At 27.4% G+C, this 15064-nt stretch overlaps 1 protein-coding gene across 1 annotated transcript in view; it reads left to right on the forward strand.

Annotated features, from left to right (window-relative positions):
• The window catches only part of LOC119682375 (zinc transporter ZIP1-like), an 18340-nt gene extending 7565 nt beyond the window's left edge, over positions 1–10775 (forward strand). Inside the window, exon 3 of the mRNA XM_038095806.1 lies at positions 10646–10775. Within this exon, the coding sequence (XP_037951734.1) occupies positions 10646–10775 (130 nt within the window). The remainder of the gene's footprint in view (positions 1–10645) is intronic.
• The last annotated feature ends 4289 nt before the right edge of the window (positions 10776–15064 follow it).

Raw genomic sequence — 15064 nt, forward strand, 5'->3', positions numbered from 1 at the left:
GATTGTTAAGTTTATATCACAGCTACAAGAAATAGACGTCCAATTTCAATCAAATCAAATGGTGAACAGGGTCGGCTCCCGAAAAGTATGTGTGTAAAGTTTCATTCGAAGAGTTCAAAAGCTGAGAGAGTAGTTTGAACTGAAAAAGTATATATATATTGTACTGATATATATTTAATGATATTTCCGACGTTTCCTTTAATGCGTTACGAAAATCTTGACAAACCTTATATACCCTTTTCACATTTTTTCGTGTAAAGAGTATAAAAAGAGGGGCCCCTTAGTATGTTGATAGGGGCCCCTTAGTTAGAATTTGCTAACAGTCCTAAAAAATGTAGTTACGCCACTGGACCAACCCATATTCTTACTTTGAATTATTCATTATATTTGTTTTGTTCTTCACTTTAAGAGATAAAGAATTCGTATAACAATAGTAGTGCATCATTTCATAATAGCAAAGAGCTGAGGTTATTATAAGTGTAGGTTATCTGCTCGATCATAATGTTTTGTCTTATCACGTAAACAAAATGTGAATCCATCTGAGAAAACAGTATATGGAATTTGTTTGAAGATGGATGAGACCACTAGCCACATTTTCTATACCTGTCTGGCCTTATATATATATAAGGCCAGATATCTATAAGGATATAGACCAGGAGGAGTATATTGTGCCTAGAGATCAAATCATCATCTGATGTTACGATGCCGTCAACAGCTGACGTTTTGCCTTTTATTCCTAAAGCAAAATGGCTTCTGTTCAGTTAGGGTCCGTATGAAGCACAAATGATCAATCATAGTCGCAGTGTTCTGCTGCACTTGGAGCCAGTACTTAGTAGATGCCCAATTTTATTTTATTCCAAGGAGGAAGAAAAGTCATTTCAATTTTTTTTCTCTTATTATTAAAAGTACATACGCTCTGCCATGCACTTGGTTTCTTAGTACCATGTACTGAGGATTTCATATGCTCTGCCATTTTAATCTGGGGAACCATACTGTCAAAATCAATTTTTCCCCTAATTTTGCCACTGATATAGATCTTAATACCATCACTGTCTATGACTATTTATAGTACAAACTATTTATAAGTTGATTGATACTTATTTTATTTTCTTATAACAATAAATTTTTGAACGGAACTTAACTCAGACCTAACAGTCATTCTAAGTTTTTATATGTTGGAGTGTAAACTTCTATACTTAGTTTAATAATACAAGTCAACTATGACGAAATTGTTTTGATTGCGTAGTATTATCAAGCAAAAATTAAAAATTTCGTGACTACTCTTTAAGTGTTACTTAAAATACCTCTAGTGCCATGGATTTTGATTATTTTCTTAGCACGCAACTGTTACCATAAATGGTAGTATGTCTGTATAGTACATATCTATAATAAACATATAGTATATGGACATACTCGTAAATAATATATATTTAATTATACTTGTAATATTGCGTAAAAAAGTTATATGCATTGCGTGCAGTATGTCGTAAATATTTTCTTCTGATTTGCAAATTTTTTTTAAACTCATGAAATTTATTATCCAGTGGATTGTGCTTTAAAAATATTTTTTTATGCTGTTGGTTGAATATAAATTTCATTCTTTTTATCATTTACCATCGTTTTGCATATACAAGTGGTGGCTCCAAATGGAATATGTCAATGTACAGAACAATGCTGTCGGTCTGTTTATGTCAATGTCACATTTGCGTGCTGGACAAAATTTGTGACAATACGAACACTCAACCAAGGGAATAAAACACGTCACATCAGTTACTGAATAAAATAAAACTGAAATGTTCACAATTATGACGACAATATGAAATTTGATTTCCATCAGTTGCAGCTACATTATTCACTCGAGCCATGTAAACAAACACTCCAGTGACCTATTTAGTAATCGTGAAACTTTCGAAAAATATGCTAACCGAATCCATTAGTACAGAGTTGCTAATATTTTAATTTAATAGGAAAAATCAGAAGGGAAAAAACAAAAGGGAAAGGTGTTAGTTACAGAGCTATTTATTTACTAAGTTACGAAGTAGGCGAGTATTAATTCTATTAATTAACAGATTTATATTGATGGGAAATAGAGGAAAATGGTAGCATTAATCTAATTAAAATAAATGGTTTCCGAAATTGATCATTTGTTATTGAAAAAATATGACCTGTATAACAGTTCTACACTGTTTTTTTATATGTTTACGTGCTTATTAATCGGGGCTTAAATTATAGAGTAAGACGAATGAGTAAAACCAATTTTAAAAATATCAACTCCGTGTCTTGTTTAATGTGCCGAGTATTGTTTTGTGTATTGGTTTACATTTACATATGCAGGTAGTTTTGCTGCATACCTTACATTTACTAAGAAAATGAATTTGATGTACAATATTATGTTTAGCAATTTTTTTATGACAAAATCAGTTTAGAGAGATCAGATCAAATCAGAGAAATCGAATCGGAGAGATCAGATCATATCAAAGCGATCAGGTCAGATCAGATCAGAGATATCGGATCAGATCAGAGAGATCGGATCAGATCAGAGAGATCAAATCAGAGAGATCAGACCAGAACAGAGTGATCTGATTAGATCACATATAGATCAGAGATAGATCACAGTTTTGTCTGAAATTTAAGCAAAATCAAATGTAATGACGTTTTAAGAATGATAAAAAAGCTTTTGGTGATAATTGTATATCGCAACCTCATGTTTATGTATAATACAAAAGCTTTCAGAAAAGTCTAGAAAACAATAACAAGAAATTTGTGCGTGCTAACCCATTATTCAGTGGTAAAAATGTGGGCAAAATAAATAAATTGTGCTTACTTTTAGAAAAACTATCAGTGGAGGATATCACACAATTCCTGTAGAGCGATTTTTATGAATGTTTTAAACACTAACAGTAAACTTTAATCCGAAAATTTGTTGTTTACCCAACAGTTTGAACCAAAACATAGGATCACTGCATCCACCCTATTTTCCAAGCATGGCATCCTGTGGTTTATTCATACTTCTTGAACTCAACAACATATTCACAGAACAAGACTTTAAAAAAAATGTGCTAGAACTAGCTAAAGAAACTATTAAAAATGCAGTTCAATAGCGGAACCCTTGGGATCGCCGGTATAACCAACACCGATCCTACTCATACCAAGTTATACTCTTCTATATATTTATCTCTATTTACGTATGTCTACCTTTTTAATGATAAGCAGGTGATATAATATTTCTTAAAGACCTTTGCTAAAATCACTAAATTTCGTTATATATTGAAAATGTGTGAATCAGTCCAATAGTTTCAGTTATGCTGCATTTAATCAAGCGATTAGAATTTTCATTGAAACCTTGTAAAAATGTAAACATTTTAAAATTATTAACTTAAGTTTGTTAACTCCTTAAATCAAAATTCCATTTCCCCCTAACTATTATTTAATGATTCTTCAAATTTCATCAAACTACACTTCAAAAATATTAATCACTGCCAAATAAAATGACTCAATTATGCATTTTTTTTTTTTATAGAAATTAAAAATGAATTAAAATTTCACATGATTAAATTAATAATTGTTTAAATGATAAAATTATTTAAAATTTTAAAAAAATTTTTACACAATATAGTAATTTGTTTCTTTTTATAAAAAAATTTTCTCGCATTTAAAAACTTAAATTAAAAAATTAATTTCTTTGATAATTTTATAAAAAATAATGTAAAAAAAATTGGAATGCAAAATATATTTTCTCACAGATAGACAATTGCAACTGAAGAAAAAAAAACCCAGCACTAACACTGTTTCCAATTGTGATATTTGATGTTTATGGACTTTCAAGTGGAAACTTTAAGAAATAAAATGTGTGAAAATATATATAAAAGCTAATATTTTAAAACAATGGAAACTTTATGCAAGTAATTCCTTTCCAACCACGCGTTGTCAATGAAACATGTCAATGCAACCAACCAAAAACGTGCTTAAATCTCAGCGAGGTCTTCTTTGATTTTCTTCTAGAAAACTTCAAGTACGTGTACAAGAAATAATGCTAAGTGGTTTCTTTTGTCTGAGGGAAAGTGTTACACACGTTATCAGCTAATCACAAAAAAACAACAATTTATTAATACAAAAAAAAAAACATAATAAAAATTTACTGGTATAAATGAGTCAGCACTGACTGACTTTTTAATTAAGGAACACTTTAAGAACTGAAGGATTTCAATAAACACAATACATATATCTGATTATTGGAAAATATAAATATTATTTATTTGAAAATAAAAATTTCAAAACAAAAGTTAATAAAATCAATAATTAAATTAAACAAAAATCAATAATTAAATAATTTTCCTTTATTAAAAAGCATTAATATTAATATTTAATTAATTTTTCCATTTGTGTTGGCGTTCAGACCTTCAGTCTCCCAATTGTCTGACTGGAGTTCCGTCACCCTTATGACCCCTTATTATATACTATTATATGTATATAATATATACTATTATTATTAAAAAATTAAATATGAATAATATTAAATTCCAAATGCATTAAAATAGCAACTACCATAGTTTTGGTCTTATAGATAGACAAGTGTATCTCTGTATTCGAAGAATATAGATATATATATAATTAATTTTGATTCCCCATAACTCACGATAGTTCAGGGCTAATTGAAAATTAAAGAATAAAATGCTTTTGTAATTAAATCAGAGAGCTACTGACAAAAATATCTGAAGTGAACTGAATATGCAGGAAGGGTCCAACGACCCAAGCATTCATAGGCGAAGTCGAAGAAAAAATGAAAAGATATTAGCACTAGAACAATGGAAAATAAGACATCAAGACATCATTCATTGAAGAACTAGATATTGAAGATAATGTTCTTTATGTCACACTCTATCGATAACTTGTTTAACATCAACATATACTGCAAAACAGTACTCCCAATACCTGAATTTCATATTTTATTTGTTATATGATTTACTGGACTGATTTTTCCAGGGTTTTTGCTAAAGACAAATATGTGGGAGAGATCAGATTTTGGCATACAAAAACGACGATAGTTTTAATGCCAGTATTTTCTTTAAGCGCCTACAGGGCCAAGAGCGTAAGCCTATGAGTCCATATGATGGATATAATACAGTTTTATAACTAATTATCATGATATTTCATTGAAAGTATGATATTACTACTAGGCAATAAGCCTAGTAGCATAAATGACTGCTAAATATTATTTTTTTTTCTTTTTTGGGTTAATTTTGTCATTCTGTAGCGCTTTTTAATAATCCTATAGGTGTATAGGTAGCATAATTTTTTAAATGTACCTGTAGAGATAGTACTGATGTGTAGTAGAAAGACCTCTAGGATAAATACTGCTGTTTTAACAAGTTTTGGGATAAGGCCTAATAAGAACTAATATTTTATAGTACCTAAAGGTCAGAATAATCAAATTTCGTTTAATTTTATGGCTTACAACGTAAACTGTTTACCATGTAAACTGATGACTATACCATCACTGACACATTCACTGCAAGTAGAAATTAATTTCAAACACTCACTTCACAATCCATTCAGCAATAAATCCAATTTATTGACCATATCATTACAACATTGACCATTATAACATATCATTGTAATTTATTATACTATTAAGCAGATTATAAATTTAATTAATAAAAAAACCATCATTCCTTGCGTTAAACGGTGTCCGAAGCTTCCTTTCTCTATGAACTTTCAATTGTGATGCATACTTGATTATAAAAAAGCAGTTCATGGTCTCGATTAAAACTTTTTAAAAATGATAAAAAATTACATTAAAAATGTCAATATGAAAATTTATTGTTGGTTGTAAATAAAACTTTTCCAAAGTAGAAACAATTGCAACAAAATCTGATTGCTGAAGTGAAGAGCACGAAATCGCAAGGCGAAAGGGAAAAATTATAGGTAAACTAATTTAAAATTTTACCAAATTCACTATCATTAAAATAAATGGAAAACATCATTAAGAGGTCACGAATCTCTTCTTTTCTAGGTTATTAGCCGAAATGAGTTTGGCAAGTGCAATTTGACAAATTGGTCAAAATTAAAGGAAAATCAGGTAAAAGTTTATGGTTTGGCGAAAATTGCAGAGGATAAAAGAATGAAGGTAGAATTGTGAAGAAAACTTTAAAAAGTAACTCTTTTGCGGTAAATTCCTCTATGGAGAAGAAAATGTAAGAAATATTTTTATATTTTCGAAAGGTTCAAGTGATGCTTGTGATTTGTGTGTCAAGTTTGTGCGCCGTAAACTTAAGTGCGGTTTTCAATAGCTGCGGGAAAAACGCATGAGTAAACAGTCATATACGAGCACATAAAATATGTAAAACTGTGTCATATTTAATATCCACCTCCGTATGAAATAACAGCAAAACCAAGAAATTTGTCGTTATCTCTTAAGAAGAAATCAAGAAAATATAATAGGTAGGTAAGTAAACTGAGTACAATAATAATATATGGAAAGCCGCAAACTCAAATCGCATTCACAATAAACTTTAAAGATGAAATTGTTGAGTTCATATAAATGCAAAAAAATAAATGTAATAAAAATTATTTAAAAGGCAAAAATAGTTGAAACTGTACATTTTAGTAAGTATTAAAAGAAAAACACAAAAGATTATTAATAAATCAAAATAGGTCTCATCGTTTGTAAAACAAATCCAGAGCTTGAATTCTCCATATTACTAGACTGACTCGGGGTTATATCTTTAACTTCTTTAGCTAAATGTTTGTTATGACCACAATTACACAGAAATCATAGAAAGCCAAGTGGGTACGGTGCTTGTTAGAACACATTAATCGAAATTTTTGCTAAAATTTCTTACACATTAATTTTAATATCTGCTGTATATATAGATAGGTAACAATAGATAATAAACCGCTCTTAAATATCGTACAGAAACAACATAGTATTATCAACTTATAGAAACTGTAGGAATCTTTTTTATGTACGCCTTTATATTAAAAATACTAGATACTTTCAACGTAAAATATATATCCACACTTGCAATAACATATCAAAATCTATTGGAAGGGATTTTAATGACTTTTCTTGATGAGTTTCATCAAAATCAAATTAGTTCAAGATTTTTTCGGTGATATCATATTTGTCAGATTCACTAGTTCCTGAAAATCATTGTAAAAATGAATACACAAAAATAATTACTCTTATAAAATTAATTATTTTAAATAATTACAAATATAATAAAATTATTTCTAAATTTATTGAAATTTTTATTAAAATTGTTCAGAAGTTCAAGGTATAGCATTTGTACGCCATGTAGGAAAGTATATATAGACAACCGTGTAGATCATTTCAATATCAACCTTTAAGGCAACCTGAAATTAAGTTTGTTTACTTTTTTGTGTGTTTAGAATTTTAATTATATTAAGTTTAGCCATCCCCATCTACTGTTAATTGATCGCACACCCCAATTACTTTATAATCTTCTTACTTACTTCAATTTACCAAACTCAAATCATTGCTTTGGGAAATTTTCAACAAAACGAAACAAGAAGGTCTTGGAATAAATGGAAATTATTCGATGTTACTGAAAAGGAATCCAAATGGTTCTAACCCCTGAGTTTTTAGTTATACGGTAAAAAAATGGGCCCATAGAGCTAAGTGGATCCATGGGATCACCGGTTTAACCTAACCAAACTGACTGATAAGGAAATATTGATTTTAATATTCAAACCTATTAGATACAAATTAATACAGTGGGTAGAAGAGTTTTTTTTCGAAGCCAAACTAGAGTCCAAGCGAAAACTTGCAAACTATTGTGTTCAAAGCCGAAAATAGAGCGAATAAATAGGAGATAGGAGACAAAATACAAAAGAAAAAACAAAAAAATTACTATACCACAAATATTTTAGTTTTCATAATGAATATAAGGTTAGGTAAAGAGAGAATATTGACATTATTCACATCCAATAGTCTTATTCTTACTCTTGCAAATTTTGCGCAATAACACAGAAAATAGTTTGATATATCTACATTCTCAAGACAGCATTGACATGTCTGATTGTCGAACTACCACTACGATAGGAAGCATAGGTTAGGTTAGAGTAATGTGGCAGTATAGTGCACTAAAGATCACTTTAATCTAAAAAGGAGAACGTTATCCCTACATCGTCAGACCTTAAGAACAACCTTACAGCATTTCTATGAGAAGTTAGAAGACCTTCGTTCAATTAGAAGTCTATACTTTCTGCCCAATTTTAAAAAGTAAAATTTCTGTCACGTCAGTTAAAAAAGACGTCATAAAGATTTGAAATGTTCTCCTAGCCAATAATAGTGACTGACTTATAAAATGAATTATAGTTTAATGCTCAGCCGCAGGGTCACAGCCCCGATAAAAATTGTTAGAGGGTAAACCAAGTCTTTTTGTTTGTCTTCCTAATACTAAATACCCTGTCAGCACCGACACTGTAGTATCTCATTAATTCGGCTTTATTTGAAGCAGTTGACTAGTAGAAATTTGGTCTTTTTTGGATAAAATTAGGTTTTGTGATCCTAGAAAAATCATTTTTCATAAACTTACACATAGCTAAGTTGCTATAAAACACATATGGTCAACATATATAAATTATATACAAAACATGTATGAATTATTGACTTTGAAATTTTACAACTGAAATTGAGCATTAATAACTAAAACATGACTTTTATGTATTAACAATCAATGTAAATATATAAAGAGATCCAAAAAGCGAAGATCCTATTCCCGATTATGGTTCATTAACTTAAATATAGTTTTTCATAAATATAGCTAAATATTTTATAGTAAATAAATGGAAAGATCTAAATCAAAAATATAGCTTAAACTTTTATAGTAAATAAATGGAAAGATCAAAATCAGGCTTATGACAAATAATAATAAAAAAGGGTATCTTCTTCTTGGCTACAACACATAAAAATTACTGGTTAACCATAAAAATCTGCCCATTAATGAAATTCCTGGAAGTTGATACTTCAGGTTTGGTGTATTTTAAAACAAAAACCTTATAAGATGACCATTATAAACTGAGTGGTCATAAAAAAACAATACACAACTTAATATCATTATCTTGAACAGTCTTACAGAAAGACAGGCATTTCGTTGAATCCAGCTTATTTACAAATTATAAAAATGCATGCAGAATTTAAAAAATAATAATAATATATTGTTTTATAATACATATTGAATTTATTATAAAACATATTGCAATAATTACTTAAAATATTCTGAAAATGTTGAGGCATGTCGACCCATACCGAATATATGTAACGTGCATTAAGAACATTTTTGAGAACTTTTCAATCTACACATACTGATTATGTGATAATTAGGGAATATATAACCTCATTTGATCTGAATAAAATAAAATTTTATTTAGAATTTCTCGTAAAAAACTCAAATAATTATTTTATATATGCAATTTTAATACAGAAAATGAGTTTTTATTATATATTACAGGTAGAATTCGGACTGTTCATAGCTTTAAATCAAAAAAGGATTAATATGTTATAAGTGTATTTTAAAATAATAAAAAAATAAATTCTTTTAGTATATATATTTTTGATTTATTTTTTTATATTAACATAATATATTTCTTTTTTCATGCAGTTTTAACAGCACTTTTTTTCTTCAGATTATTTATTACTACCATTACTGCTATTATTATTGTTTTCGTTGTTGTTGTAATGTATATATACGTGTATGCACAATTATGATTATAAGTAAATATGTTTTTTGAGATAAAAGCTCATTATTTCTAATTTTATTTAAATATTGTATGTGAAATAACTTAAAAATTCCTATCTTAATATTATTAAATTAATTAATAACAAATTTTTAATTTAGATTTAAAAAAAATTGATTAATGTTTTGCTTAAAAGAAAAGATTTTTTCAGTGTATAGACTTATTAATAATGTCAATCAATAATCCTAAAGATATTAATTTCATTTCCGATTATTAATTAAAACAACAACAAGGATCAAAGATATGTTATCCCTAAGTTCAATATATTCAACATTTATTATTTCACGACAAAACATTAATTCACTACTTATTTAAAAATTTATTTATTTAAAATGTTTTATTTATATAAATTATAATATTGTTGAAAGATAGATAAAAGATAAACATTATTACGCTAAATCAAAAATATGTGATAGTATGTTTTGTGCAGGATACGATATCTGTTGCACTTTGTAATAAATATTTTAGCAAATTTTGAAGGTCTAATATATATAGTTGTGGAAATAAACTATTGACAAATATGTGCACTGATAATTAAATTTAAATTACTTAAAATCCAGATTTAGGTACAGCATTTCTGCAACACAGATTTTTTTCATGCAGTCAAAATTACAATATAAAGTCAAGATCGATTCTTTTTATTGACTTGTATGTGTGTGAACCAAAGCGTAAACAGTTCATCAAACTAATACATAGCAGATTTTATCAACATGCTTAAGTGCTAAATATAGATCAGTTCTAAAATGCTTTATAATAGCACTGAAACTAAGTTCCTCTCCAATAGAAATACACATGTGAAGCTTTAATCAATCTTAAACTTTAGCTCTGAAATACATTTCAACTGTGTATAATATAAACAACATAATTGTTCTTTTATATATAGAGCTTTTAATCCAAACAAAGTACCAGTTGAAAATTTTGAAAAGGTTAATGATATGTATCTGTTACATGTACCATATATTAAATTGAAACAAGCTTACGCTATACTTCATCTCATCACTTCGTCTTTATAGTTTCCGTGAAAAAACTAAACAGAAAATAGCTCTAAAGTGGTTAATAATAGCACTAAAATTTAAAATAATTAGTTTTTCATCGTGTTAGTTTATTAACTTTATTATACAGTTTTATAAACAAAACTAGACTAATAAATGTAAAAAATAGGTTAGAAATTACCGAAATTAGTTTATTTTTATTACGATAACCGACAATATAAAATATTTTTGAGAACTGCCAGTTTAAAAATATTTATTTTTGTATTACAATATTTATACATACTGTATAATTGTAAAATAATGTACAAAATAATTTGTATATTACATTGTATATTAGACAATAACGAAACTTTTATTTTTCTTCAAATAACATACTTAATAAAAATAAATAAATTATTCATCGGATAATGATTATAAAGAAGTATAGTCTAGTCTAGAAGAAGACTGGAAGGAAGTACATATTTATTATAGATTAATTTTTGTGAATTAAAATAGTTCAATCAAGTTTAATATTGAATCGATCTTCATCTGACATATTCGTTAGAGTTTGTCTTCAGCAGTCTGGAAAACAAACCTAAAGAGGATGTGTCAAGAAAAAAGACTTTATGAATCTGAGGAACAACTTGTCGAAATTAAAGACAAAGTATTTTAAAGATCTTAACAAATTATTACGTACGATAGTTACAGAAATGTGGGAAAAGCTTTTGAATGGTTGATTTGACTTAAAACAAAAATATGTTGTTAAATAAATGTTGTGTATAATAATATGATTTTATAGGTTATGCTGGTATGCCAAAAAGACCACGGTTAGACCGTTTAAATCCATTGCGATACCAGATCAGAGTCTTACTTTTAATGATAGTATAAATCAGGATGCGCGTATTATTAGCGAATTGTATTAGCATGTGCTCCAGTCCTGTGCAACTGACAGCCCTCAAGTTCTTTTGTCAAGTTTTCGAGAGAGTCAGGCAGTTATGCAAAATATGCTCTAGAATTTGCTTTATGTAATTTTATCAAGCTGTTTATTAAGTGCCGTCCTGTCCTTAAAGAAAAATAATCACTGTCTTTAAGAGCAAGGTTTTGAGGGCGACCATTTTTAAGGTTTTCAGGTATTTATTTTATTTTTATTACTGAAAATTTTATAAGAGTATAAAAGACATTTTGATTTCTAAAAAAATTTTTTTAAGAAGTACACCATGATTAGTTATCCACAGACGTCGAATATTTCAAAATAGCCATGCACTATATAAAGTACCAAATTCTTTATTTTTTATTTCCCTCCTTCTCATCCTACAATTTATCAGCAGTTTTGAAAACCTTTATTCGTGAAATACCATATATGATAATATAAATAACGTAAGCATGCGAACTTATTGGTATATATATTATGTGTAACTATTGTTTAAGAGTAAGCGACACTCTTTAATTATAAATGGAAGTTCGCTTTCTTCACAGGAAGTCCAATCAGTAATTAATGATGGGTAATCTAAAACCTGAACCAACGGCTTTTGAAAGGTAAACTCTCCTTTCTACTGAATTCGCTTCGACTAATCACTAAGCAAATGTTTATGTTTGAAGGTAATTCGAGTTATGACTGTCAGTGCACAGTCATAACTCATAAAAAATGTATTTACAGTGCAAATTCCTGTCAACTTCCTTCCTCTGTGTCGTCTATAAAAATGGTTAGACGTTATTTATTATGATTAAGTATCAATTTGCATAAAAAAAACAGCAATATATCTTTTTTTTCTTCTCATAATATAAACAATATAAACAGAATATTTATTCGTAAGAAACGAGTTAGTATTAATATAAACAAAACAAAAACTTGTCTTGGTTTCAATATAAATATTTATGGAGGGAAAAAATTGAAATTCAGTTAAAAATTAACTTGTTCATTTGTGTTCACGAAGGGAAGCACTCACCTGAGCGATTTTAAATTGTCTTATTGCTTCTGTGTTTGTGCCTTTGCGAATAAATAAAATTGCTTTTGCCGTTTAATTCATTAAATGTGGGTTCGTTTAAAAGCCGTCCGTGTTCCGCTCTCTAGCTCGCAAAAACAAAACGTATTTATTTATACTTTTCTTGTTTATTTTGTGCCAAGTTAATTTAACCTGTTGCTCTTTTGCTCTTAGAACTTTTAATAATCACGCAAAAGCAAAAACAAAAACAAAACAATAGCCGTTTCAATTCTCACTTCGTTTCACATAATTACTTTTCACTGGGCCAAAAACTTTACGCAAAAGCTTGGCTTAAATATTTTGCTTAATGCCGAAAGAGAGGGAGAGATAATAAAATGAGTGTGAGTACGATTACTTCACTGTTTAAATATTTTTTTAATTTTTATTTTAAATTCCTTAAGCAAGATCAACACCTTTATTCTGTTTACTGGTTAAATCAAGTTAGGAATACGCAAGCACAAACGTACATACGTGCAGGAATACACATGCATATGTTGGCAAATGTGTATAAAAATATGCACATACACGTTTGCAGATATGACGCACTGGTGGGCAGCAATTTGCTACACACTATATTATGTTTCTAAGCCAAGCTAATAAAAATTAACAACATAAACCGATAAATTTAGAACGTTGCCTTATTCATATTTTTATTTCTTAACAAATTTGTTGGCAGTATTTTTGCTTTTGTTTATATAAATTGTAATTGTTTTTCTTTTTTTTTTTGGTTAAAAAAGTATTGTTGTGCTTAAGCGGCATATACAAATCAAAAAAAAAATAAAACAATAACAATTCGCATGCAATTGTATTTATGCAACTATGCAAATAATTTTTATTTAATTATTTATAAATAAATTCTTGTGATTTTATTCAACAATTATTTAAACTGTTATTTTTATTAACGCAGTCGTTAAGATGGCCGCAATCAGAAATTAACTTCAGCATAGTTTCATTTCACGTTTACCGCTTTTCTGCTTCAAATTACTACACACTGCACTACAAACTTGTATTTACCTTTCTTTTTTTTATTAGTACATTTACATTATTATGTTATTCATGCTATTTTCTTGCAAATTCTTAAATCATTTATGAAAGCAACACATTTCATTGTTAACTTTTCTATAAATTAAAAATAAAAAACGAAATACCGCTATTTGTTCGTTACGCCTCACTACCGCGCTGCGACAATTTATTCAAATGAAACCGTACACACACATTTCTTTGGCATAACCACAAACCCGCTAAGACGTTAACGAGCACAAATTTGAACGATGACTGAACAAACCAAAATGTTGTGAGAATAGAAATGCCCCAACGAAACGTGATGAACACGAAACAATGGAGCATACTTTGAGCTTTACTAATCACAAGCTTTTTCGTGATAAGTTTATAAAAAAATGTATGAATGAAAATTATTGTCATGAATTAATATAAAATATATATGAATTATGTAAATGTAAAATATATGAACATAAAATATAATTTTAAAATATATAAATAAAAAAAATATAAATAAAAATAATTATTACAACTTAATATAAAATATATGTGAAATATATTAATTAAAAATATATAAACATATAACATATAAATTCAAAGTTTAGAAATTCAAAATAAAGAATATAAAATATATGAATGAAAATTATTGTCATAAATTAATATAAAATGTGTACAAAATATGTAAATGTAAAGTATATAAATTTAAAATATATAAATTTAAAATATTTGCATGAAAATTATTATTTTGATTTAATACAAAATGTATAAAAAATATATAAAAATATGAAATATTTGAATGAAAATTATTGTTGTAAATTAACAGTAGTAGTAGTATTTTAGTTTTATTTTACTTCATCTAAAATATTTTACATTACATAAAAAATTATAGCAATTATATTATATATATAAAGCTTATAACAATGGCATTTTTGCCGTCTGCCGGTTTGTAAACTAATATAAAATATATATCTAAAAATCATAAATATAAAATATAACAATAAAAATTATTAATATCAATTAATATAAAATATATATCAAATATATAAATTAAAAATATATGAACATAAAATATAAACAATTATAATATAAAAATTCAAAATATAAATATATAAAATATATGAACGCAAGTTATTGTAGTGAATTAATTTAGATATATACGAAATATTTGAATGTAAAATATATAAATTTAAAATATATAAATTTAAAATACATAAATATATAAAATATGAATAAAAATTATTGTTATCAATTAATATAAAATTTATATGAAATATATGAATTTAAAATATATGAACATAAAATATAAACAATTATAATATAAAAATTCAAAATATAAATATAAAAAATATA

Source organism: Teleopsis dalmanni, chromosome 1 (genome assembly GCF_002237135.1).
Source record: "Teleopsis dalmanni isolate 2A chromosome 1, ASM223713v2, whole genome shotgun sequence".
NCBI lineage: Eukaryota > Metazoa > Arthropoda > Insecta > Diptera > Diopsidae > Teleopsis > Teleopsis dalmanni.